The 26,213-nt window shown below is 42.8% G+C and overlaps 1 protein-coding gene across 3 annotated transcripts; it reads right to left on the bottom strand.

The window, feature by feature from the left end:
• Window positions 1–1,547: 1,547 nt before the first annotated feature.
• LOC6041484 lies at window positions 1,548–25,998 on the bottom strand. Of its 3 annotated transcripts, none has more exons than XM_038251807.1 (21): window positions 25,841–25,998; window positions 24,780–24,961; window positions 15,759–15,803; window positions 15,082–15,692; window positions 14,972–15,016; window positions 14,512–14,915; window positions 14,322–14,456; window positions 11,549–14,263; window positions 11,217–11,427; window positions 10,796–11,151; window positions 8,742–10,731; window positions 8,528–8,686; window positions 7,517–8,466; window positions 5,686–7,465; window positions 5,458–5,626; window positions 4,685–5,400; window positions 4,488–4,629; window positions 3,618–4,435; window positions 3,478–3,561; window positions 2,839–3,416; window positions 1,548–2,722 (listed from the first exon to the last, which is right to left on the bottom strand). In XM_038251807.1, exons 2-21 carry the CDS (start codon window positions 24,856–24,858, stop codon window positions 1,744–1,746), a joined length of 12,966 nt encoding a protein of 4,321 aa, XP_038107735.1. In that variant the 5' UTR covers window positions 24,859–24,961; window positions 25,841–25,998; the 3' UTR covers window positions 1,548–1,743. The 3 variants fall into 3 exon arrangements, with proteins under 3 accessions (XP_038107735.1, XP_038107733.1, XP_038107734.1); XM_038251805.1 differs by lacking the exon at window positions 25,841–25,998 and adding an exon at window positions 25,794–25,812 and having other exon boundaries at window positions 1,744–2,722; XM_038251806.1 differs by lacking the exon at window positions 25,841–25,998 and adding an exon at window positions 25,090–25,108 and having other exon boundaries at window positions 1,744–2,722.
• Between the last annotated feature and the right edge of the window lie 215 nt (window positions 25,999–26,213).

Raw genomic sequence — 26,213 nt, 5'->3', positions numbered from 1 at the left:
TATTCCTAAGCAATACCTTCAACATTGTCCAAGACACCAAATCGATCAGAAATTCCGTTCTAAGGATACAGATTTTTGAATATTTTAATAGCTTTTCTATATGGAGACTTGTTTGAACGAACGCAATGAAGCGTTATATTGAATGTTTGGCCCTTTTGAAATGTTATTCTTGGTTTAAAATTTTTGAAAATATTGTTTTCGAAAAGATCGGAAAATTTCACAAATGTTTCATATATTAACATTGAAAATCGGACCATTAGTTGCTGAGGTATCGACATTAGAAAATGGTGGGTTGTTTGGGTGAGACTTAGAAAACATCAATTTTCCTGTTTTTAAACCTTTGCATTGCAATATCTCAGCAACTAAAGATCGTATCAACAAAGTCCGAAGAAGCAAAATATAGAGAATTTTCTCAGCTTTTCAAAAATATTTTTTCCGAAAGTGTGCAAACATGTGCACTAATTTAAAAAAATGAAAAACTGCGACTATTTTAAAAAAAAGTCACCTAAATATGGATTTAAATAGAAAACGGTGCACTTTATCAAAATTTTACTAAAGTACTTTTCGATTGCAAATTTGATTTTACATGGAAAAATGAAGTTGAAAAATTTTTGCGACCAATATTTCGATTTTTTGAAAAAAAAACAGTATTGATTAAAAAATTCATAACTCGCTCAAAGATTTTTTGCACAACCTGAAAATTTCTGAAAAGTTGGCATTTTATGTCCCCTAAAACATATAAAAAAAAATAAAAATAGTGTTTTTTTGCAAATCAAGTTTTAGTGATAAAAAGTTAAATAAAAAAATTACCATTTTTTTTTACCGTGTATCATTTTTTTTCCAGTGTAGTCCATATCCATACCTACAACTTTGCCGAAGACACCAAATCGATCAAAAAATTCCTTCAAAAGATACAGATTTTTAATTTTCAAACATCATTTTTGTATGGACAGCTGCCAAATTTGTATGGAAAATTATATGGACAAACTAATGATGCAAAATGGCTTCTTTGGTCATACCGAAGGCACCAAAAAAGTTTCAGTCGGATTAAAAAATACAAAAATTAAAATTAAAGAAAAAAGACCGATTTCGTAGAGAATTGCTCATGAAATTCATGATGGAAGCCAAGATATGTCTTTGATACTGTAACAAATAAGAAAAAAAAATCTGTGGAATTATCTCAAGCAACCATGCGCACCCCCTTATTTTTGCTACCTCTATTGAGAAACGTGGGTGCGCATGGTTGCTTGAGATAATTCCACAGAATTTATACCCAACATTTTAAATGTTTATATTGGCAGGAATTCCACAGAAAATAATTTATGCCGATTGGAGCAACTTTAGGGAGCCCACATTTATCATACCTTGATGAAACTGAAGCTTTTAAGGACATCAACTTAAAAAATTTCGAGTTGTGTAATCAAAACCTCAAGACGATCAAATCACATTCAATGTCAACCAACTACACATGGTTGCTACTAGTACTAAAAGTCATTCAGGATATCTCGAAATACTATTTAAAAACAAAAAAGCATAAAAAGTACTACTTTTTTAAAAATGTGTTTATTAGTGTTTTTAACTTGTTGATCACAACAGACGATTAGGAATTAAAATTTTCTTACTCTCTTCAAGGCCGCGTCCTCTAAGTACGCACAGTCGGTATTATATATTTGTTATTACTAGATTATGTCAATACAATGCTCTTGACCTCGTCATCCGTCTCACCCTTCTCCCCACCCCGACCTACAGCAGCTCATCGTCCTCCTCCCAGTCCCAGTCGTGGTCCGGCTGCAGCACCGAAAGCAGCTCGTCTTCGCTCATGCGCTCGTGATCCAAGCTGAACGCCGACGGGTAAGTACACGGCAGACAGAGCATGTACGAAACGCCCGTGTTGTGGCCGGTGCACTCGCACGTCTGGCACGAGTTCGGCTTGGCCGTACTGGCGACCCGCTTCGTGAACACCGTGATGAACTTCTTGGTCGGATTGCGCCGCTCGGGACGCAGCTTGCGACCGCTGAACACCGATCCGTTGGTTTCGAGCGCCAGCGCGGCACAGCTGCCCAGGGTAGCCTTCGGCAGTCGCATCTGTTTGCGCAGATCGCTGTCGCCGACCAGGTCCTTGAGGTCCTTCTTTGTGTACGCCTTGTCGCGATCCATACCGAAGAACATTCGCGAGACGCGAGATTTGTCGAACTCGATGTCGTGATCGGCGAGGATGTGCAGCTTGATGCCGTTTTCTAGGAGGAGCTGAAGCAGAGACGAGTAGTCCAGCTTCATGCTGGAGCTGGCACATTTCGAGCAGGGTAGCAGGATGAAGGTTTTGGAGGCTCCCGGTCGGAAGACCAACTTGGAAGCGACTATGATGGCATCGAAAATGTCGTCGTTGGAGCCTTCCGCCGTGGCGATGTGATTGAAGAACGGTTCGATGTACTCGTGCGTCACGAAGACGTTATCGTTCACGATGATGCTGCGGGGTCTGTCGAACGGGGACATTCCACCGAAGGTCAGCACCGAGTAGCGGTTATCTGTGATGTTGAGCTCCTGCAGCTCCTTGTGCAGGGACTGGATCAGCGCCTTGATGCTCTTGGAAGTGGTTATGTTCTCGTTGCAAAGTTTCGCCTCCACAAGGAACACCACGTCGGATGTTTGGGGAATTTCGTCGACCTCCTTCATCGGTACGAAGGCCCCCTCGGGGACGTAGGAGCCGTTGATGAGCTTGCAACTGGAAGTTGAGAGAAAGATTAAATAAAAATGTTAAACCACCATGCGTCTCCATTGAACGTAACAGGCTACAAGAATTCAATGGAGACGCATGGCATTTTTCCCATTGAAACTCACTGAATGCAAGAGTCCGGAACGCGCAGCGGCATGTCCTCCAAGCTGCAGGCCTCCATGTACGCCAGGGCAGACGTGCACGCCCCATTGTTCGACGGATCGTCCGTTTTGTTGACCATGTTTTGTCCCAGATCCAGGCACATTTCGTAGAACGGCGTCGCATCGACGATCGGGAAGCACGACGCAAAGTACGAATGCTTCTGGCGGTAGAACGACTCACACAGCTGACTGACCTCGTTTGATGCCGCGTAGAAGTTTACGGTGTGATTAATCGATTGGACGTCGCCGTCACACTCTGGCAGCTTCCAGCTGTTGATGAACTGCTCCTTTGTGGACGCGTACCGGTGGTCGGACGTCATGTAATCGTCGTACACCTCGTTGTTCATCGTGCCCAGGATACCGGCCGTCTTGCCAAAGTACCAACCGCTTAGATCGAACGAGCACATGTGGTACTGGAGACTGCAGGTCAGCTTGAAGCCCTTGAAGGACTGGATTGTGAGGACGTCGGTCTCGCGGTAGACTACGGTATCTCCGATTTGGGCTGGCAGAGCTGTCGTAATATTGCGTCCGATTCTCACAGACTGAAATAGAGGAATTCATTATTACTCTTTACTGAAGCTTTGGGTTTGAGCGTCAACTTACAGCATCCAGAATATCAACCTCCAGGAGCTGGTCCTCAAAGATCAGAGTTATCTTTCGTGAGTGTCTGCCACTTTTTTCCAAAACCTAAAAAAAAACATTTTGTTAGTCAAAGTTTTGACTCAGCTACGACCTCAACATACCGAAGGTTCCAGCAGAACCGTAAACGACTGATTGTAAAAGTCATGCGCCAGCACGTACGAGCACTGATTCGCGACGCCATCCTTCTGCAAATCTTGCAGATCAATCGAAATAAACCGCTTGTCGAACGACATGTAGTGTCTCGATCCCACCAACAGCGAGTTCGCCTTAAACGGCGGCAGCCACATCTTCGAGTCCGTGTACGGCTTCAACTCTTTGTACAGCGTCCAAATCGTGGTATTGCTGCCCGCGAAGAAGTCCTGGATGTCGGTGATAAACTTGTACTCGGGAACCTCCTCGAACTTTGGCGTCTCGTTAAACGCATGCCACGACATAGGCAGCTTCTGCTCCATCTCCAGCACCCCGTGATCGGGATCGAAGATGAACTTGGTCTTCGCCTCACGGTACCGATTCTCCGCCTGCAGCGCCGTCTGTGCGTACCTCGTCAACTTGTTCCTCAGGATCCTCCACAGCTGGTGAAGTCGTCTCTCCAGTTGAAACTCTTCCGCTAACCATTCGGCCTTGACTTTAACCTCGTTCACTCGCTGCATTATGAACTGGACGTACTTGAGCTTTTGCAGCTGCTTCATCTCATCCCACAGCCCCGTGATAACCTGGTGCATCTCACGGCCAAAGGGAACCAGCCGGAAGAATCGGTCCTGCACGAAATGGGTTACAATTGTGCCGTACTTTTTAAAGTTGGTGATGATGTCGTTTTGGATCAAATCTTTGTACAACGTGTCCAAATCCTGGGTGAAGTTGGTCACCTTTGTGAAGTACGGAGATTCCGCGATTTCTTGCGTTTTGTTGTACAAGAATGCTGAAAGAGAGTTCGAATAAATCAGATATTCTAAAAGAAGTAGAAGACTTACAAAACACTTCATTTCCGACATGCCAAGTTACGGATTCTGCGTAATGAGCCAATTTGATGACCGAAGGTTCGATGTTCTGCAGCATCCGTTGCCAGTACGAAGTAATCACATCGGTTAGCTTCTTCCAGAGCTCTTGGACGTTCTAAAAGAATATCGTTAGTCACATAAAAACTCAAGTATTCCTACAGTAAACCAACCTTTATAAATTGAAGATGCAAGTCCTTTATAAACTTGTCATATCTCGCCACAGAATTTTCCAAAACCTCGGACAAATACTTCATCGAATCTCCCTGCAGTATGTGACCAATAACATCAACCACCTTCTGGTACGACTGCTTGATCGTCTCCAGCAACCACGTGATCGACTTTTTCAGCGCCTGTCCCGAGTCTCCCATAACCTGCCAGAACTCGGTCAGGAACTTGGGCAGCGAAGTGATCTTATTCTTGATCGCCAACTCATCCAGTACCGTGACGGTAAAGTTGATCACCGATCGAATGTAGAAATCATCCGCCACGTACGACGCGTTCAAGAACTGCCGCAAATCTTCCAGATCGCTTTGGATCACGTTCAGCCCGGAAACGTCCTCGAGGAAGCCCTCCAAGAACGGATTAGCCGAATCCCAAACACCGTTCACCGAATCCTTCGACTCGAGGTAGATCTGGCGCACCCAAAACTCCAACGATTCCGTGAAAGAGTTGTGCATCGAGGTAAAGTAGTTGCGCGCCAAGTTGCGCAAGTCCGAGCGAATCTCCGGACGCCAGTGTAGCTTGCTGGTGACCAGCCGCGAATGGTTCATCTTGAGATAGTACGCCACGTCAATCTCCCGCGAGGTGTCGTAGTCGCGCCAGAAGTCAAAGTACGCACTCCGCGAGTCCGGAATGATGCCGTACATGTACACGTTCTCGGTGGCGTCTGTGGGACAGCTGGGGTTAGAATTCTTTTGGGTTCAAATAAATCACGAGGTCTTACCAGGCGTTATGTTGATCTTCATCTGTACCAGCTTGTCGTCGATGTCGATAAAGAAGAAACCAGCCGAATCCTGCTCGGGACCGTTCAGCAAACTGCCGTTGACCATATAGATTGGATAAACTCCGGACGCTTTGCCCCACAAGCGGTAGCTGCTTTGCGAAGTCATTTTCTGAAAACAAGATCATCGTTCACAAACGGGGGTTCACACTCGTACCTCAAAATACCAACCTCTACAATGACTTCCTTCTGCATGACGTCCAGCTTGCTGATTACGTAGCCTTCCATGCGCGAAAGATAGCCCCGCTTGTAGTGCGAGTTGGAGTTCAGCTCGTAAAGACCCAGCCGCAGACCGACGGATCCGGCCGACTCCAGATCCAGATTGGACGCATCGTGCAAGCCAAACAGAGAATAAGAGTAGTTTCGATAGCCGACCGTGGAGGTAAGATCCTTCGCGTTGAATCCCACCGACAGGTGATGACTGTCCGCGTGGGTGTACCGGATATCCAGGTTGGTCTTCAGCAGGTCCTTTTCGTCGGAATAGTACGATCCTTTCAGGGTAATGTCCTGTTCAAACGTAGGATGACCCAAAAGTACCAGCAAATTCTGTCTCGTAACGTCATTATCCGACTCGTCAACCCACTTGACCCCACCTCGGACCGTACGGGGTTGTACGACCTCATCGTCGCTAGTCTTGTTCGGCGTGTACTGAAGTGAAATGTCCGAATCGAAGGTGTTCTCGGTCACGGAGTACCACCCATCAGCGGACAGCTTCCGCTGGGGATACGATACCTCCAGCCTGAAACTTTGGGTGTCGTTGTCCGCTTGCGAGTTGTTCGTCAGATGGAAGTCGTAGGCAATCCAGCGAGTCGGTGAAAGTTTCAACTTGGACTTTTGCTTCGTCTTGTTATCTTCCTGGTCAAAGTCGGCGGTTAGAACCACGGTACGATTCGGATGGATCGCCGTAATGACGTATTCTCTACCGGTGTCCCTCGTAGTAACTTGCAGCTCTCCAGTGATGTTGAACTGCTTTTGATTGCGCAGCTCAAACACTTCGGCACGCTTGGTGTCCATGGCATGCGAGTTACCTTGGATCAAGTTCGTCGTATGAACGTAATGAACCCCGATCGGTTTAAAGTCATTCTCCAGGGTTACATCAACAGTTTCCTTATCAAATCCGGCCTTAGACTCCTGCTTGGATGTGTACTGTCCGCTGAGCACCTTACGATCGTTGTAATCGATTTCAGCGTGTCCTGTCGTAATCGCTGGACGCTCCGCCAACCCATACTTGACCTCTGCAAAGTGTCGCGTCTGAAGGGGAATCTCCACCTTGATCGTACCCTGCTGATCGCGGTTTAGGTTATGCAGCTTGTACGTAGTCTTGGCATCGAAAATCGCGCTCGATTCCGGCCACGTTGCCTTCAAAAATCGAATCGACTCCAGCGGACTCTCGATAAACTCCAACTGACCGTGCAGCCAGGTTATGTTCAGGAAGGGAGTCGTACAGTTTACATTACCTTTCATGTTGGACAGGTTCGTGAAAGCTACGTTTGCCTCGGCGACCTTTCGTGAGGCTGGAATTGACATGTTTCCGTTTACGAGGTACAAGTTATCGGCATAGTTGTAGACGACAACCGATCGGAACGCATCTTCCATATACCATGGCCCACGTAGTTTAATTGTGATTTCCCGCTTTTCACCGTCCTGGAACACGTCCAGGTTCGACTGGATGCGCTGCGAGCGCACATTGGGTCCCCAGTCAAACCGCGCCAGAGTACGCAGATCGTGAACGAAGCTGTACTCCGAGTGCCATGCATAGCGTTTCCGGGATTCCTCCGTTTCGTAAGATGTCTCAAAGTTCAGCGTACGAACCGGTTCAAGGAACGGAATGTTACCGTTCATGCTGGCCGCCAGGGTGTGAACATCACCAACTGGCTTGGGCAACTGAACTCTTATGACACCCGAAAGATCCGATATCGATATGAACGTAACTGAAGTATTTGCGCTGAAACTGAACGAGGAATTAGTGTCCGATAAACCTACCTTCAAGATCTATACTTACACCCAAACGTTGTTCAGATTCAAGTCACCACCAAAGGTCAAGTTGTGATTGCTCTCAAGATCAGGACTGAGATATCGCACTCCGATCTGGAAGAACCGTTCCGTGGAATCTCTCAGAACGCGATTGTGCAGTCCAAATCGCACATTCTGCAACAGATGCCAACTCCACAGGCAACTGGCATCACCGGAAACGGAAGGAATGCTGTAGTTTGCCGTCACAGTACCCGAAATTGGATGAACATCAAAGAGCATGCTAACATCCGCTTCGTTGATGCCGTATCGATCCCAAGGAGACTTGAGCTTGAACGTTCCCATCGCGAGTCCATTCTCCAACGGAGCTATACCGAACTTCCAATCGATACTGCCGACATCCGTTTCCGATGATTGGACGTCCAGATTGAAGTTCCAGTTCGACAGTGCAAGCGTTTTGAAACTTCCCCCAATGTTGGCGAACTTTCCTCCACGTTCAATGTTCGCTTTGAAACTAGTTGACACCTCATCTGTAGTGTACTCGTACGTCAACGATCCATCATCACCCTCCCCTAAAGGTTTGATCGCCAGTGCGATGTTCTTCGGTATATCGTTCACGATCGTTGCATCGCCTTCCACGTTGAACACTTCGTCGTTCCTATAGAGTTGTCCCACCACCGAATACTCGTCGCCTTGCTTTTTCAACAGCCGCCCGTAGATCGACAGGTTCCGGTAGTTCTCCAGTGGAACACTCAGCTCAACCGCCACCATTTCTCGGTTCCGCGTAGCCTTCGCCCGAATAAGCTCCAGCGTTCCCTCACTGTCGTTGAGTCGCATCTCGAACTGCGCCTTCGGGTACGGTTCTCGCGTAATGACAAACTCCGTGTCGATCGTTTGCAGCGGTAGGAAGTTGGACTGGTAGCGTCCCTTGCCCACTAAGAAGTGTGGTTCTGCCCGGGACCATGCGCCATCCAAGCGGAACTAGGGAAAGAAGAAGTGTGTTAATTTTAGATTTGTAACTCAAAAACTTGTAAGAACATACATTGTTGAAGATGTCTCCATCGTGTACCACGAAGCCCATGTCCATGGAGTTATCTGTGCCAGCAAGATCTTGCTTGTAGAAAATCTTGCAGCCGTAATACGGAATCAACGGGGCACGCACCCAGATCGTCAGCGAAGATTCAATGAACTGATCTTCAGTCTAAAAAAAAGATTTTTTTTAACTGAATAGTTACAGAGCCCAACCCACAACATACCTCAAAAGCCATCGCAACGGAAGCCTCCGTCGTCATGGTCTTGGCCGTCAGATTCGTTTTGTAACCGTGCTCTTCCTCGTCCAGCACTCCGTGCAGTCGGACCTTCTTGAGGTTCTCCATCGGGGTCATCAGATTGACAATGGCGTGGTGGGTTTTCGTTTCCGACTCATCCACCGACACGTTGTAGTAGATGTGGAACCCGGTGTTCACCCACTGCGTGTCGTTCAGCACGAGCACGTTGAAGCCCACGACGAACTTGTTCGTCGGGTAGGGTATCCTCAGCTCGAAGCCCGACTGTAACTCCTTCATGAACGGGAACGGCGTTTTGATCTTGAGGTTGTTCTTCATGTTCATCAAGTCTTCCAGCCAGAAGCGATCGTAGATGTCGACGTACCCCTGAGGTAACCTGACCTTTCCGCTAACGTAGTACTTGGATTTGTATTCCTCCAGATCCAGTGTGCCCGTAATCGTCGGCCATACAATCGTGTCAAGCTCAATCTTACCAACCAGATTTAGAGATTCTTCTTCCTCTTCTTCCTCCTCCTCCTCTTCCTCTTCATCCTCACTAGCCTGAACAGTTGGTGATTCCTCCAAAAACTCGTCAAGCAATTCCGACGCCTTTTGAACTCCGAGCTGCCGCAGTAGCTGCGGCTTGGGCTCCGAAACCGCCTTGATTCCCAACTTGTACTGTGAGAACTTGCCACTGAACTCTAGATCGATGTACTCACTCTTCTCAGTATTCGCGATCAACTTCAAGATCAGCCCATTCTCCTCAAACTTGGGAAGTGGCGTGAACACCTTGTACGAGTACTCAAAGTCCTTCAGATGAGCCTTGCGCCACATCCCAACGAATCCGATGATCAAATTGTTCAGTCCAGCTCGGAAGTCGACATTATCGGGTTTCAATTTACCCCTCAAGATGACCCGCTCAAGATCCTTCAATGGTGTCGCGAGGTAAAACTTGATGTCAAAGTCGTACGCTGAAACAACGGCGAACAGAACTTCCACTCCGAGTGCGCTTTTCGGTGTAATGACCTCCGCAACGGCATGCCGTTCTTTCTCGCTAATTCCGAAGCGTCCGTTAATGTTTCGGAACTTTTCATTCGAAGAGGTTATGTTGACGGTCAGCATGTTATCAACCAGATTCCGTACGTGACCTTTAAGCACCAGCTCGTACTTGTCATCGTCCAGCTGTAAATCAGCCGCTCCTCGTAGCTCACGGCTTTCACTCAGCGAAAACTTGGTGGACAACGCGCCCGTTTTGTACCCCTCAAACGGACTCACAAGCGCCAACGATCCGGACACATTGCGGTACGTTTCGTCCTGATCGTACTGCCAACCGGACCAAACGGAGAACACTTGGGGAGGCTCGTCGGTTACGGTATGATTCACGGTGACCACAGTGTCCACCCGTTTATTGTCTAGCTTGTGCTTCAAGTGAACCTTCACCGTGGGAACGTGCTGAATCGAGCTGTGCAGCTTGGTCTTCAACTCACAATTAAAGTCCGTATCGTTGGACAGATAAAAACCTAAAACCTCTACGCCTAACGTTTGATCCTCGGCCCAGTTTGCGGAGATATTCGTTTTCAGCAGGTTATCCTTGAAGTAGAATCCTCCGTTTAGTGCGTTATAGCGCCAACCTTCGAAGGGAGTCGTCAGCTTGAACAGCAACCACATGTTCCGCAGAATTTCCTCCTCTGACCCAGCGTCCAGCTTAAGCTCGATTGCCTCAGTTGTGTTCCAGGACACCCTTGCGTTCGCAAGGTAGTTCGGGTCAACCGCCTTCAGGTCAAATACACCGCTGACAGTACGATTTGGATAGGACACAAGGAATCTTCCGTTGTAGACGCGATACTGTGGTGTGTTGAGCTCTCCGGAGATTGCCAACTTTTGCGTCGGGTCACGATTGGCGTCCCATTTGATCTCCACACCCACCTCTCGCTTCAAAAGTGTCGAATATCCCTTCAGCGTGACACTGATATCACGAAGTCTGTCAATTGAAATACGTTGAAGTTTCTATTACAATCATTTGTTCAACTAAAAAAAATACTTACTTATCCACGTGCAGTTCCAGCACCAACTCCTTGATCGGCGCCGATTTCATAACCGCTGAAAACGAGTACAAACTGTCCCTCCACTGGAAGCCAGCATAGCTATTGGTACCGTCCTCGGACTCTTGCACGTGGCGAACCGTCAGCCCGTACGGTTGCTTCCCGTACTCCGCGTGCAGTTCCAGCTTGTACTCGATCTCGTCGCGCAGATACTTCACGTCCAAGGTGATGTCCCCGAACGTGGGACTTTGCGCCTCCAGCTTGGCGTGGTGGTACGTCTTGATGAACGAGCTGCGATCCTGGTACCACCCGTTCACGACGATCGAATGGCCCGAGAACCAAACGCCGTCAAAGTCGAACTGGAATTGGAAGGTTGAGTTCAGTCACCGCGCGTCTCCATGGAACATCTTCATGAACAACTTACATAGTACTCTTTTCTGGCCTTTTCCTTAATTTTGAAGTTGAACGTGCACGAATCAAATCCGGGAACGGTAATGTTGGCAGCCGTATCGATGGCAAACAAGATTCCTCGTGGCATAAATACGGAAAACACGGCCGTCACCTCCTTTTCCTTGGCGTACCGCAGCATCACCAACACGTTGTGCTCCGTGCCCTTCCGCATGTTGTTTTCATGTCTGTTATTGAAATAATGGGAAATATTGAGTTAGTTCCAACGATACTGATTAAACTACCATGCGACTCCACTATCGAACAAATTCAGTGGAAACGCATGGTGCTTCAAGCTCAATCACTCACTTTATCATCGCCTTCAGGTCCATCCGCGAGCGTGGCCGTGTAAGCTCAACCGACGCCGTCGTTCTGCCCATTTCGGCCATCATGTGGCGCGCGAAGATCAACCGCAGCGTGGTCGTATAGTTCGGATCCTTCAAGTCGGCTGCGTTGTTGTACTCCACCTTACACTCGATGTGACCCATCGCCGAGAGGAACTTGAGCGTCGACGCGAAGTCAAAGTTCGGATAAGCGGTTGAGCGTAGCTCAAACGAGCCGGAGTACTCCGTCCGACCGCGGTTACTGCGGTTGGCGAAGGTGCCACCGAGGGTGAGCCGCTCCGGTTTGCCGTCGATGAATCTGTAATCCATTGACAGCTTGCTGGTGATCGAGGCCTGTGTCTGTTGAATGTATCCCATGACCTTCGTCTGGACTCGTTTTGTTTCAAATTGGAGATTGTAGTCCCACTGTTTGATGCCCTTCTTGTCCGTCATCTTGATCTGTCCCGCCATCCCGGCTATCCGTTCACTGTTGACCGACAGGAACAGCGATGGGCTGTAGATCATACCGTACTTGATCTCCGTTTTGTTGTAGCCCATCTCCAGGGCTAAGTATTTCCGATCGTTAACGTTCAGGGACATATCCAACCGTCGTTGATCTTTGTTATTCTTGTACAGTCCGACGGCCGAGTGGGAGATATCTCCGTTGCGGAAGCCCATGGACACGTGGTATCCTTCCAAATCAGCTGTGATGTTCGCTATAAAAATGCGTGGAATTTGAGAATTTGGCGTTTCAAAGATGACTGATCCTGTCGACACATTTTGCTGCTTTTCCCAGTTGTATTGGAACAGGAAGATCTTGGCAGTTGGATCTGCCTTTTGAAGGCTGATGTCCAAGATCACCGGACCACTGAGAATCAAACTCGGTACCTGAGAATTATTGCTCACATCTGGTAAACTGTAATCGGCACAGAACTTGAGCCCAATTGCCCTATCGATCGCTGGCCAAGTACACGTGGAGTTTGTGTAACGCCGTTCGATACCCTTCTGGGGAATCTCTCTGGTGTCGTCAAACACCAACATCTCCGACCGGGCGCTGAAAATCTCGTTTCGATCCTGAGGCAAACTGAACTGGAACGAAGCCAACCGATCGCCACGAATCTTAATCTTTGTCTCAAGAGCAGAACTAGAATACAGATTGCTCTTCAGCTTGATTCCCGCCGCAGCGTGGATGAAATCCGCCTTCATTATGGCCGTGATGTCTACGGAAACGCTAGGTTTGATCTTGCCATCCACGTCAATGTGACGAGTCGCCTCCCAAATGTCAACTGCCTTGAACGAACCTGACATTCGAAGGTCCACCGAAGAAGCTCCAATGATACTTAATGCAAGCGGAATTCCCGTGCTCAACGGGACATCGTATGAGGTATCCAAAAACACTCCCGATTTCGTATACGATACTTCCTTACCCGACAGTATGCGTCTCAGGAAGTTGATAGGATTGATCTTCTCAGCGGCCTTCATGGTCTCGGCGAATCCTTCAATCGTGTAGTACCGCAAATCGTTCCCGAAGATCTTCACCCCAACCGATGCGTGAGGATCCCTGAAGTCAGCTTTCATAGCGTAACCCAACTTATCTATCCGATCGTGCAGATCTCTCGTAATGACTGCTGGAGTACGGCCATCTTCTCGTTTAGCTCTCGGTTTTGATTCATCCTCTTCAAAGTCATAATCTTCGCTTGCGTCCGACTCCCGCTTCAATCGAAACTGTGCCGTTGGGTCGTACCCAGTCTGCTCTTCCTCCTCCGAAGACGAAGTAAACAGCGAAGTTACGGCGGAAGTGTACTCCTTAACCTTCTTAGCATTCAGTGGACCTGTCGGACCGAATATCGACTCAACCAAGTCTTCAAACCCTTCCGCTCGAGCGTTCAGCTCTAGGAAGTTCACCGACTCGCCAAACAGGTCCGCTGTCAAGTTCAGCGAAGCCGTTCTCGGCAAGTAGGACTGCGTACTGAAGATCAAGTCCGCATCGGTGGTCATGCCAAAGTTGTACTCGTCAAAGAAAAGTGTCTGCTCGTAGTTGCGGGAAAATTTCCGAATGTCCATGCGGAACTTCTTCCCCAGATCGTTGTCCGCTAACAAACCTTGGGCTTCAACGCGCACCGGCGAAGCACTACTGGCGAGATTGCTCAGGTGAGACCAAACGTACGATCCGACCTGGTTGAGTTCCTCTATTTTGAGCACGTGCTTGATCAGCTTGATCGAGAGGTAATCCGGACACCGCATGGCCTGTCGATACGCGCCGATGCGGATTTCCGAGTCGACCTCAAAGTTCGAGTAAATCTTCAAAAAGTAATCCCTCGTCCTCGCACAGTCATGCCTGCGGAAGGCGTAGATAGCTTGCAGTCGAATTTCCATCGGCAGTGCGCCATTTTGAATGATCTCCCGCAGCTCGTGGTAGAACTCCACGTTTATGACTCCGATGTTCCCCAAACCCTTGAGCAGCACAATTGTGGCCTCGCGTTGCTTTCGAGACTTGACAGACGATCCCTCGAGTGCTTCGAGAATGTCCTTCTCCAGTGTTTGCACGATAGCTTGAACGTTCTCGTTGTGCGTACACTCAGAGTGCAGCGTGCAGAACGTGTGCACTACCGAGGTAGCCGCCAGAATGTAATTCTTCTCGTTGATACTCTTACCATGCTCTATCAGCTCCAGCATGGCCTCCAGAACTTCCTCGTTTGGTCTACGGTTAAATAAAATTTTATGAAACACCTTCTCCAACGATAGTGGGAAGAACCTACCTTGTAAGATACGCAAATGATTCCATCCACTGGTTGGCCAAATCAGTTGGGATTTGATTCTTCACAATTTGATCCTTCATGAGGATCACCGATGCTGGACTACCGATGTAGGGCAGACTTTCGAGCACGTGGTTTCTACAAAAGACAAATTATTTGAAGACTTGTGCGATCGAAGACAACACCAACTTACTTTCCATTCTCGCAAATACTTTTCGATCGATACAGCAACTGAGACAAAGCGGTAAACGAAAGGGCCCTCGTAGTCGACAGGAAGTTCAGAAACACGTCCGGAAAGTTACGCTGGATATCGGGGAAACCCAACCGGCACAGATCTTTAAGCAGTTCCCGTGAAGCCTTAATCTCGTCGTGACTGTCCCGCACCGACGGAGTGTGATCGAAGATGAGCGTCGATCGCTTCTGAATCTCGTACGTTTCATCCGCGCTGTGTTCTTCCGGCGTGTACGATTCTTCGTCGGCCAGCGTGAGCTTGCTGTACGATTCCGTTACCGCTCCGGCTTGATTATTCGAAAACGGTACCAACTGGTGACGTTCGTAGCAGATCGTTTCCTTGTAGATGAAGTTATCAACTGAAATCTTTAGAAGAATGTCGATCGTAATTGGTATTCCGAGATAAAGGTCATACGACTTACATTGCAGTAGCTCGTGGAGTTCAGAACTGGCCAGGCAACGTAATTCTATAAAAAAAAGTAACAAATTATTCAAACAACCATTCATAACCCACAACTCCTTTAAATCTCACCGGTCTAAACTCGTACGGCACGGTCTGAATCAACGAGTTCGTCTTGTACCGCTTCTTGCACGACGCAATGTCCTTCGTCTTTCGAATCAGCAAACTTGTCTCCTTGGTTCCACTCATGGTGTACGTCACGTCACAAACCCCGGACACGTCAGTCTCCACCGCATGATAGTCAATATCGAACCTTGGCATCGTGTTTTGGAACGACGACAGAATACCACGCTTCAAGTTCAACGTCCACACCGGTTCGTCCTCCTCGTGGCAAATCTCACTCACGGTACCATCGTGAAACGCAAACCGCAGCTCGAACCGCATCAACTCATCCGCAATCACGTCACTCTTCGGGTGCAACTCAACTTCCGGTGCCGGCTCGACATAGTCCGCACCGTACTCAAAGTCCTGCTCGTCCGTTTCCACCACCGGGCGGTCCCGAACCTCGATCGAGTACAGTTTCATCACGCCCTGGCAGGGCTTCGGGAAGTCGATCTCAACCGCGGCCACCATGTGCACCTCGGACGAGTTCTCGCCGCTGCCGGAGAACTCGCTTTTGACGTACATTTTGTAGTCATACTTGTACAAGCGGTTCCGCTGGTATTTGAATTTGTTGTTTGATTCTGGGGAAGAATGGCGAGTAACTATGTAAAACAGAAACCCTTATTTAAGTTGAAAAAATAACATACCCTGACATTGTGGCCGCCCACATATTCGGGGATCTTTCAATGGATCTGTAAAACAAAATTAAAAAAAAATGCATTTGAGGTGGAATTTTGTGCACACTTCGTAATGCTGAATATTTAATATTACACTATGCGTATTTTTTCTTCTTCTGTGCATTAAATTGATTTTATATGAAAGAGATTAAAATATGAATTAAAACTGTTATTTTTTTAAGGAAAGTGTAAATCAGGCTAATTATTGTTATAGTTTAAAGAGATGATTTTCATCACCTTTAAACTTGAACAAATAGTAATTGAAATGTTGCCTGAACACTTTTAGCATTTTTTTTTGTCATTACAAATTATAATAAATAATATCTGGCCCATCATATGTCCAAAAGGCATCTCTGGTGCACACTTCCAAAATAGTTAGGGTTAATGAGATCTTCAGAATTAGATTCACCATATTAATGATTTTCTTTAAGTCCCAAATATATTAAGGGTGCACAGCAACGAAGGAAGTTGTTGTCTTCTTATACCAAAATTTGCAAACTTACGAACCCAATCCTGCAACTACGGGATTGTAAAATTAATGAAACTTTGCTGTAAATTACTTGGTAGACAGTACTTTAGGGGATGAATAAAAAAATATTTCGATTGTACCCGTAGTTTTGAAGATACTAAAATGTCTGTAACAAAAATCTGGGTGCAAAAGCTCTGGCTGATGTGCACCGTTAAGCATACAACTACTACAGTATTGTATGAAACTGTAATAAAAACTTATACCAGTTCACAAAACTTATCAAAATTAAGAATGTTTACAGTGACTGTAAAAATGTGCCGATCAAGTCTTCCCCAAGGCATTGAAATAGTGCCATGGGAAAGACTTGGTTGACTTCGTTATCATTTTTGCCTTCCTCACCTTACTGAGGAAAGGCTATAAAATCACTCGAAAACTGAACTTCTCAATTAGACCTCCTAGATCCACCTTCACGTATACCTATCGACTCAGAATCAAATTCTGAGCAAATGTTTATGTGTGTGGGGGGTTGTTGATCAAAAAATTGTCACTCGATTATCTCGAGACTGGCTGAACCGATTTTGTCCGTTTTGGCCTAATTCGACCCGTCTTGGGGTCCCATAAGTCGCTATAAAAAATATGCAGTTTAGTACTTCAAAAGTTATGCTAAAAACGATTTTGACTTATGTTCGGAAGATTGTAAAAAGGTTGGTTTTTGTAAGAAACCCCGTCATGCTATACATTTTTAGAAAGGTATTTGAAAGACCATTCCAACGCGTCCAAGGCATTGAAGATCTGACAAACCCTATCAAAAGTTATAAGCACTTAAGTGTTATTTATGCACATTTTGGAGGCCGGATCTCAGATATTTTGATGAAAACGTTGTTCGGATCTCTCATGCGACCTATCGTTAGATAGGTAATAAAAGACCTTTTCAACGAGCACGAATGGATTGGAGATCTGACTACTCTATCATAAGTTGTAAGCACATAAGTGCCCTGTAATATGAAGATCTGACTACCGTAAAACGGGGTGACTTTGATAGCCGGGGTGACTTTGATAGGTTTGCGATTTTTCCGCAAAATGAAGAGTTCAATTTAAATACGTACGGAATGGTTTAGAATCATACTGACCGTGGTAGAGAAGTGTTCAAAGTACCTCAAGAAGGACTTTTCATAAAATTTTGACAAGTTTAAAAAGTTAGTTAACTATAGTTAAGAAAATGTTGAGGAAAGTCATTATTTTAAACATCTCAAAGTGTCATGATTTTCTCAATGAACATGATGTTTAATCGGAAAACGGAATGCATTTTTGTATTCTTTGGACAATTTTCCACTGGGAGAAGGTTAAAAAAGTTTGTAAATAATAAATAATATGTGTTTTTGAAACATTATAAAAAAAAATCTCCAAATTTATAGGCAATTTCAGTTCAACAAATTTCATGTAAAATGTGAAAACTTGTGATTCGTGCTTCGAATTCAGTATAAAATGCAATATAAATCGATAATTTTATAAACAAAACTAGTTTTAACAAATTTCAGGCGAAATTCCGACATTTTAACAATTTTAACTAAAATTTATATGTATTTTGCTAAAAAGCTTATACACTTAGTTAACTAAATACAAACATTGATTTTTTTTTCTTAAAAACTATATCAGCTACTTTAGTGATGGTACATTTAGCGTATAAATAAAGTTTGAACATCTTAAATATGATTTTAACAAGAAAAACTATGACTATCAAAGTCACCCCGGAATTAAAACTAAGAATTTTTAACGTAACTTTTTTTCTAAACATTATTGCAAAAACTTTTTTTCCGAAATAGTGCATGGACTTTGTGTGGCCTACCCCAGTACATGTTTTAAAAATAATAATCTTGAGAAAAACCTAACCTGTTGGAAAATATTCTAAAAACAAATTGAAATCCTATCAAAGTCACCCCGGTTTACGGTACCCAATCTAGTGGTATGAATAACGAGTCAAATTAAAACAATAAAACACTGAAAAACACCGCCATTTTGTGTTTATTTTGGATAGCACCCTTTTTGCCTTCCTCACCTTACTGAGGAAAGGCTATAAAATCACTCGAAAACTGAACTTCTCAATTAGACCTCCTAGACCCACCTTCATGTATACCTATCGACTCAGAATCAAATTCTGAGCAAATGTCTGTGTGTGTGGTGGGATGTTGATCAAAAAATTGTCACTCGATTATCTCAACATTGGCTTAACCGATTTTGTCCATTTTGGCCTCATTCGATCCGTCTTGGGGTCCCATAAGTCACTATTAAAAATTATGCAGTTTAGTTAAGTACTTCAAAAGTTATGCTTAAAAAACGATTTTAACAAAAGTCCGGAATATTGTAAAAAGGGTGGTTTTTGTAAGAAAATCCGGCATGTTATACATTTTTAGAAAGGTATTCAAAAGACCTTTCCAACGCGTCCAATACATTGAAGATCTGACAAACCTATCAAAAGTTATTAGCACTTAAGTGTTATTTATGTACTTTTTGGAAGCCGGATCTCAGCTATCATGATGAAAACGTTGTCCGGATCTATCATGCGACCTGTCGTTGAACAGGTTATCAAAAGACCTTTCCAACGCGTCCAAAACATTGAAAATTTGACAACCCTATCAAAAGTTATAAACACTTAAGTGTTATGTATGCACTTTTTGGAGGCCGGATCTCAGATATTTTGATGAAAACGATGTCCGGATCTATCATGCGACCTGTCGTTGGATAGATAATCGAAAGACCTTTCCAACATTAAAGATCTGCCAACCCTATCAAAAGTCATAAGCACTTAAGTGTTATTTATGCACTTTTTCAATGCCGGATCTCAGAAATTTTGATGAAAACGTTGTCCGAAACTATCATGCGATCTGTCGTTGGATAGGTAATCAAAAAACCTTTCCAACGCGTTCCAAACATTGAAGATCTGACAACCCTATCAAAAGTTATAAGCACTTAAGTGTTATTTATACACTTTTTGGAGGCCAGATCTCAGATATTTTGATGAAAACGTTGTCCAAATATATCATGCGACCTATCTTTGGATAGCTAATTAAAAAGCCTTTCCAACGGGCACAAATTGAATTGGAGATTTGACTACTCTATCATAAGTTGTAAGCACATAAGTGTCCGTAAATATGAAGATCTGACTACCCAATCTGAATGAATGAATAATGAGTCAAATTGATAGAACACTTAAAGGTCCGCCCTATTTTGGATAGCATTACCTTTTAAATGTGAGGAAGCACCAACCACCTAAGGGTGGATTAAGTAACGTTTTTAATTTAAAATCATGTTTAGCACGATTGGGATAGTTTTATAATAATTTGAATATTAGCGAAATTTAAATGCACGGTGTTTTTTGCCACAAAAATATTGTTTCACTAAATCATAGATTTTTTGAAAATGAACGCCTGCTAATTACTGTAAGAAAGAGTGATCTCCGGGGAGAATTGATCCTGTACCTCGTCAGCGTGTGGGTAATAAAATAAGCTATTTTCTAGAAAGTTATGCGGAATTTACTCAAACTTACTGTAGAGCCCAAAGAAAAACTTCAAAAAATGGTCGGATTGCATTACACCATTTTTCTAATAAGTGCTGCAATAGGGTGCCCAGAAAAAAATGACCGCCTGCTCCTCAAGCGGAAAACGGTTCATTGGGTTGTTTTAAGCATTTGTGCAAATTTTGAGCGAAGTTGGATGAGATTAATTTATTGATACCCGAGCCTAAAGTTGGTGAAAAAAATGTTCTTCATACAAAAATGACTTTTTTAAATCACTAATAACATTTTAGGATCGTGTTTAACTGGTTTGGTTTGTTGTACAAAGTTGCAGAGCATAAAATTTTCAATGAGAATCTCACTTTTGGGAATATTTGGATGGAAGTAGCACACCCGGCTTCTATCGGATGGGGAAGTAAAACGTCGGTCCATTAGCGTAAAAGAGGTTTTGAGTGACTCACCACACATAGCCTTCGGACACCTAGAAATGAGCAGAAACTTGCAACAGAAACCACAAAAGACCCGGGGGTCGTTAAAGTGGATTGCTTTGCTTTTTTAGCCGGCAGACCAAGCAGTAAGAAAATTAGGTTTTCCATACATTTTTTCGATTTTTCCCATACAAACTTCACCTTTGAGTATCAATGGGTAAAGGTTGACCGATTTTGCTCATATTTGGCCCAGAGTCTTAAAATAGCTCAAGGAACAATATTCAGCTTGTGGAGACAGGTTTTGAGAAAAAGTCCCATATTCTGGGCACCCTAGTGCAGCAAAAAACTCAAAGAGATTTTTTTCTCACTTTTTATATGTATAGAAAATTAATGAAAATTTATTTAAAAATGTATGCAGGATTATAATTTTATCAACCACATAGGCGAGTTGTTAAAGCACTCGATGTTAATTTTATTTCCCTACTATTTTTAAAATTGTAAAAAGATGTTTTAAAAGGTGCTTTTAAAGAGACTTGTTCCTTGCATTTTTAAAGTCAGTTTCTTTAGGATTTGCTCAATTTTATTCATAATATGAATATTTCTAGTTTGATAAATATTTTCAACATTCCGGCGTCGGTCTATTTACATTTTTTACTTGATTTGCTTTTTGTAAGTTGTTTTCAAACAAAACTTTATCACTGTAAAGTTTTACAAAAAAATACATGACTTTTTGCCTACTCACTTATTGGAAAATCAATTTTAAGTAAACACAATAAAAATTGTATGAAGTTTAAATTTAGTGTTTTATTGTGCATTTTTTAGACAGTAATCCAAGTTTTTTTTCATTTCACTAAATGGGTATTTTTTTATCTCGCCATTTTAAACTATCATTATAGCTTGAATGCTTGAATTTCAAAGAAAAAAAAACTTATAAAAAAGGCAAAATCCAAATATGGGTCATTCCATCTGAAGCGGAACAGCATTTGAAAATTACCCTCTCCGATCCTGCTCAAATTTGGCAGAACTATTGATACTATCAAAACATGCAAGAATCCCGAATTTCATCCAAATCGGACCACCCCCTCCATTTTTGTACCTCCCCAAAAAATCGACATTTTGGCGATTTTTGACCAAACCTCCTAGTTTCAAACGACGATAACTCAGGAACCACAAATCTTAGAGGGTCGGTCTTAGACTCAATTTTGAAGGAAATTGAACGTAGAATCCATTTCCGTGATCAAAATTTTGATTAATTTATTTTTCCTACCTGTATTGCGCAATTGAAAACTTTAAACGTACGTATCTCAAAACACCCCAACTTATTTTTTTTATTTGACCTCACCATCGTGTTCCCCGGCCAATTTTACATAAGAATCACTTATCGACAGAAATGAATATGTTTCGTTCCAGAGATATCGAATTTTATAGTTTTGTGTTTTCGAGATTACCTACATCAGCTTCATTCGCCGCATCTGCTAGAAGCACACAGGCGGGCTGATCAATAACTGCTACCTGATCATTTATTAAAATAATGTTTCATCATAAATAATCTTTATCAAATTGGGCAAAAATTAACTGTATAACACTGTAGGAATCTGGAGTTTAATCGCGAATGTTTATCTGCTCAAAAAAATGAATGAGGTGAATTTCTGTGCTAACCCACAGGACAGAGCAATAACGACACACAGTAAAGGGCAGAATTGGATTCCGACGGAGCGAGCAGGAAAATGCAATTGATCTTGTAAGTAACACTGAACAATAAGTACACGATACATTATTGAGTAAAAAAATATGAATTAAAATGAATAAAATTTGTTGATACGTTGTACTCTAGTGACGGACGATCACAAGGAGTAGGAAAAGAATTTCTGGAAAGTATAAAACTGAAAAATGTAAGAAAATCACAAAGTTCGATCTGCTGCAAAGAGGCTAATTCCCCAAATTTAGTTGCAATGATTTCGACACCGTCCGAACAACAGTGTTTTTTTTTCTTCTATCATTCTTGGATGCTTGAAACACAATACGGCTGCTGTCCTCACGTATAAGGATTTTTTTTTAAATTAAATGTACCTTGACCAAAATCATCTTTTAATCAAATGGAGCTGGCTCACAATATAAAAATTGATTTTTTGCAATTCCGTCGTGAAACTACTTACTTTTCCTGTCATTCCTGAACGACGAAATAGCCTACTTTTCTGTACCAAAAATAACAGAATCGAACAGCAACACTTTTCAAAATAAATGCTGAAAAGTTCTTCTTTTCAGCACTGAAATGGGTGCTGAAAAGTTGAACTTTTCAGCACTTGTTTCGAAAAGTAACACTTTTCAACATTTTTTTTTTTTGATTTAAACGATTTATTGACAAAACACATGCAAATTCGACTTAAAATTTCACTCAATGGGTGTTTTTCGAAATTGCAAAAAATGTTGTATGGAACTCGTTGCAAAACTTGATTTTTTCAGCACTCGTCGTATTTATCCAACTCGGTGAACCTCGTTGGATAAATGTACGACTCGTGCTGAAAAAATCCTCTTTTTGCAACTTGTTGCATAAACTACTATAATATGATCAATCTTTTAAACCATAAATCAGATTTGCCAAATTATGGCAATGTGTCAATAATAAACTATAACAATAATAATAATAAAGCAAGTTTTGGGGTTTTTGCTGAATGGCATTATTTTGCTACCGCCCATGATAAAGCCCCTGGTCATGGCCTCGGAGGTACTCTAAAACGGTTAGCAACACGTAAAAAAACGGTGCATTCAAAATAACCCAATAAATATCCCTTTCACAAAAATAGATTGATCAAGGTATGGGAACAGCATCTAATCCCAGTGTTCCTCTAATGTTGCCATATCAGCGCTTTGGCATTCAATTACAGCTGATTAAAAGCGTTTTCAACTGAAATCGAGTGATAAATAGCTCAATGAGAAGTGAACAAGCAAGTTTCTATTAAAAGTTTGCAAAATGTGTTGTTTAAATAGTGAAAATGAGCAAATTGGACGAAACTAGGAGCGAGGACTTAATCTGCCAAACATACGAGAATTTCCCCTGTTAGCCATTTGAATAAATATTTGCGTAAAATTATAAAAATATAAATTAAATTTATCATCTCCCAGAACACCAGGTAGCAGTTATTGATCAGCCCGCCTGTGTGCTTCTAGCAGATGCGGCGAATGAAGCTGATGTAGGTAATCTCGAAAACACAAAACTATAAAATTCGATATCTCTGGAACGAAACATATTCATTTCTGTCGATAAGTGATTCTTATGTAAAATTGGCCGGGGAACACGATGGTGAGGTCAAATAAAAAAAATAAGTTGGGGTGTTTTGAGATACGGCCGTTTAAAGTTTTCAATTGCGCAATACAGGTAGACAAAATAAATTTACCAAAATTTTGATCACGGAGATGGATTCTACGTTCAATTTCCTTCAAAATTGAGTCTAAGACCGACCCTCTAAGATTTGTGGTTCCTGAGTTATCGTCGTTTGAAACTAGGAGGTTTGGTCAAAAATCGCCAAAATGTCGATTTTTTGGGGAGGTACAAAAATGGAGGGGGTGGTCCGATTTGGATGAAATTCGGGATTCTTGCATGTTTTGATAGTATCAATAGTTCTGCCAAATTTGAGCAGGATCGGAGAGGCTAATTTTCAAATTTGCACTTTTTCGTGCACAGTTGAGATGGAATGACCCATATTACGTTGAATTAGAAACATTTCAGCAAAGCAAATAAAGAATAAACAAAATGTTTCCAATTTTGTATGGTTGTGAAAATGTGATCTCAAGCTAATTTTTTAATTCAGACACTAAATTTATTTATTGATGTTTTTATAAAGGGCCGGTCATAGAACTGTTTTGAAAAGGCGTTGCGGGCCGGATGAAATGTTTTCCTGGCAAGGATCCGGCCCGGGGGCCGGACGTCTTGCAGGCCTGATATAAAGCTTTAGGCCGTTGGAATTTATTTTTCATGGTTTATGTTCCTCGACTAAGTTAAGCCTTTACTTTTTTAGTTTTAAGTTAGGATTAGTTGTTAAAGTGATATATTTTTTTTCTTTTTTACCCAAATGTATTCGATTCAATGCAAAAATGTAAAACAATTTGAAGTAAATAAATGAATGTGAACAGTTAATAAGAAAACGAAAAATATAACAAAGATGAAGAGCATGTAGCCATACCACTTAGAATGTAAATGAAATGTAATTATTATAAGAAAGTTCAATAAAGACATATTTAATTTCAAAAAAAAAACTAAGTTAAGCCCCCCTCAACAAAAAATATATAAAAATTTTAATTATAAGCCATGGATTCATAATTTCAATAATACGTTAAAAAATAAAGAAGATTTACGGTAATGTGTAAATATGAGAGATCAAATGGAATAATGAAAATATGCTTGAATTATAATAATTATTATTTAGCGAAATATTTTTTAAATTCTGAAACAAAACTAAAAGGGTTAAAAAGAATAAATATATTTTTTATATGTTACAGTTTCAGTATTTTTAATTTGTTACAGTTACAGTATTTTTAGTAAATAGGAAAATCCTATAATCAATCAATAAACAATTTTCACTTACTTCTTTTCTCCGAACTGATCCCGCCGATGCAGCTCGCAGCTAATACTAGAAACACTAACCAATATTTACGCCTCTCCATGTTTTCACTGTGACTTGTAGTCAATGAACGACCGACTATCACTGGCTGATGAGTAATCTTCCGATGCACATGCTCATTTTAATCCTGACCGAGGAGCTGTTTCCTGCGAAACAAAAATACACAACACCCTTGCTTTAGTAGAATGATAACCCCAAACACACTCTTTTCTATTTTCAATATTCAGTGATAGTAAAACACAACAATAACAAAACTTCCAGAATTTCGCCAGACCACGTAATCACACGGCTTATCTCGGCTGGCACAGTTTTCCGGTCAACGGAATCCTACGAGAAAATGAAGCGAGGGGGCTAGACCTCCTTGCTCGAGCTACTATCAACACCTAAGAACGAATCTTCCTCGCACACGTTCTTTGCAAATACACGTTCCAAGAGGCGATAATCTCTCTTCTCGCTTCGGTTGTTGCGTCGTTGTGGCGTCAGATGTTGTGCCGCATGATGCTCCTTTGGCTTATCACCACAAATTTAAACTTGAACTTTGCTTCCTGTGAGATTTCATGCTGGATGATCCTCTTGGTGGTAGTACACTGTTAAATTTACTCGCAACTGATAATTTGATTGCTTTTTATAATTTATGCACATTTATCTGATTTCTTCTATTCTTCGTTAATAATTTTCGTTATATTGCCTCATATTCACGATACTAAAATTCACATAATCTCTTTTCCTTGCTTTTTGAGTAGGTCAAAATAAGCGTGTATTACACTTTTTTCCTAAAACTCTAGAAATACAACATTTTTTTATCATTTTGTAACTTCAAATACTCTTTCAGCTGCTCTCGAAACACTATTATACTGCAAGATCTTCGAAAAAGCCAAAGAATCTGGTTTAATCCTTGTTACGTAACCAAGATTCAGGCTCCACGTTGCAATTTCATTCAAATCTTCTTTCTGGGCGCCTAAAACCGTTGAATCTTACACTAAAATCGCCGTTTTTTCCCAAAACAGTGCCCCAACCCAACGTACCACGCGATACGCAAACCCCCCTGGGTGAACTCCGGCTGGATATATCGGTAATTGAGTGCCACTTAATCCACTTGCGCGCACACTACACTACACTTCCAGAGGAGACCAGGAGAAGACCGAACCGAACCGCACCGAATGTAAGAATAAACTGGCAAAATCGTGGGGTCTTTCACTTCATCCAGCAGATAGTGATGAGCACTCTCCGCGTGTTATCAGTCCGGCCAATGTCAAAGGTCGGGCGCACCACTTCGTGTATGGATCGCTGGGGTTTGGAAGGAAAAAAGCTTTGATGACGTTGATTCTGTGTGAATTTCCTAGGAAGTAGTACCTGATAGTGGCAATCATTTGAAACATATTGATCTGACAAAGGTCC

Source organism: Culex quinquefasciatus, chromosome 2 (assembly GCF_015732765.1).
Source record: "Culex quinquefasciatus strain JHB chromosome 2, VPISU_Cqui_1.0_pri_paternal, whole genome shotgun sequence".
Taxonomy (NCBI): Eukaryota; Metazoa; Arthropoda; class Insecta; order Diptera; family Culicidae; genus Culex; species Culex quinquefasciatus.
Note: the sequence above shows the minus strand (reverse complement) of the source record. Positions and strands in the feature narration are given on the sequence as shown.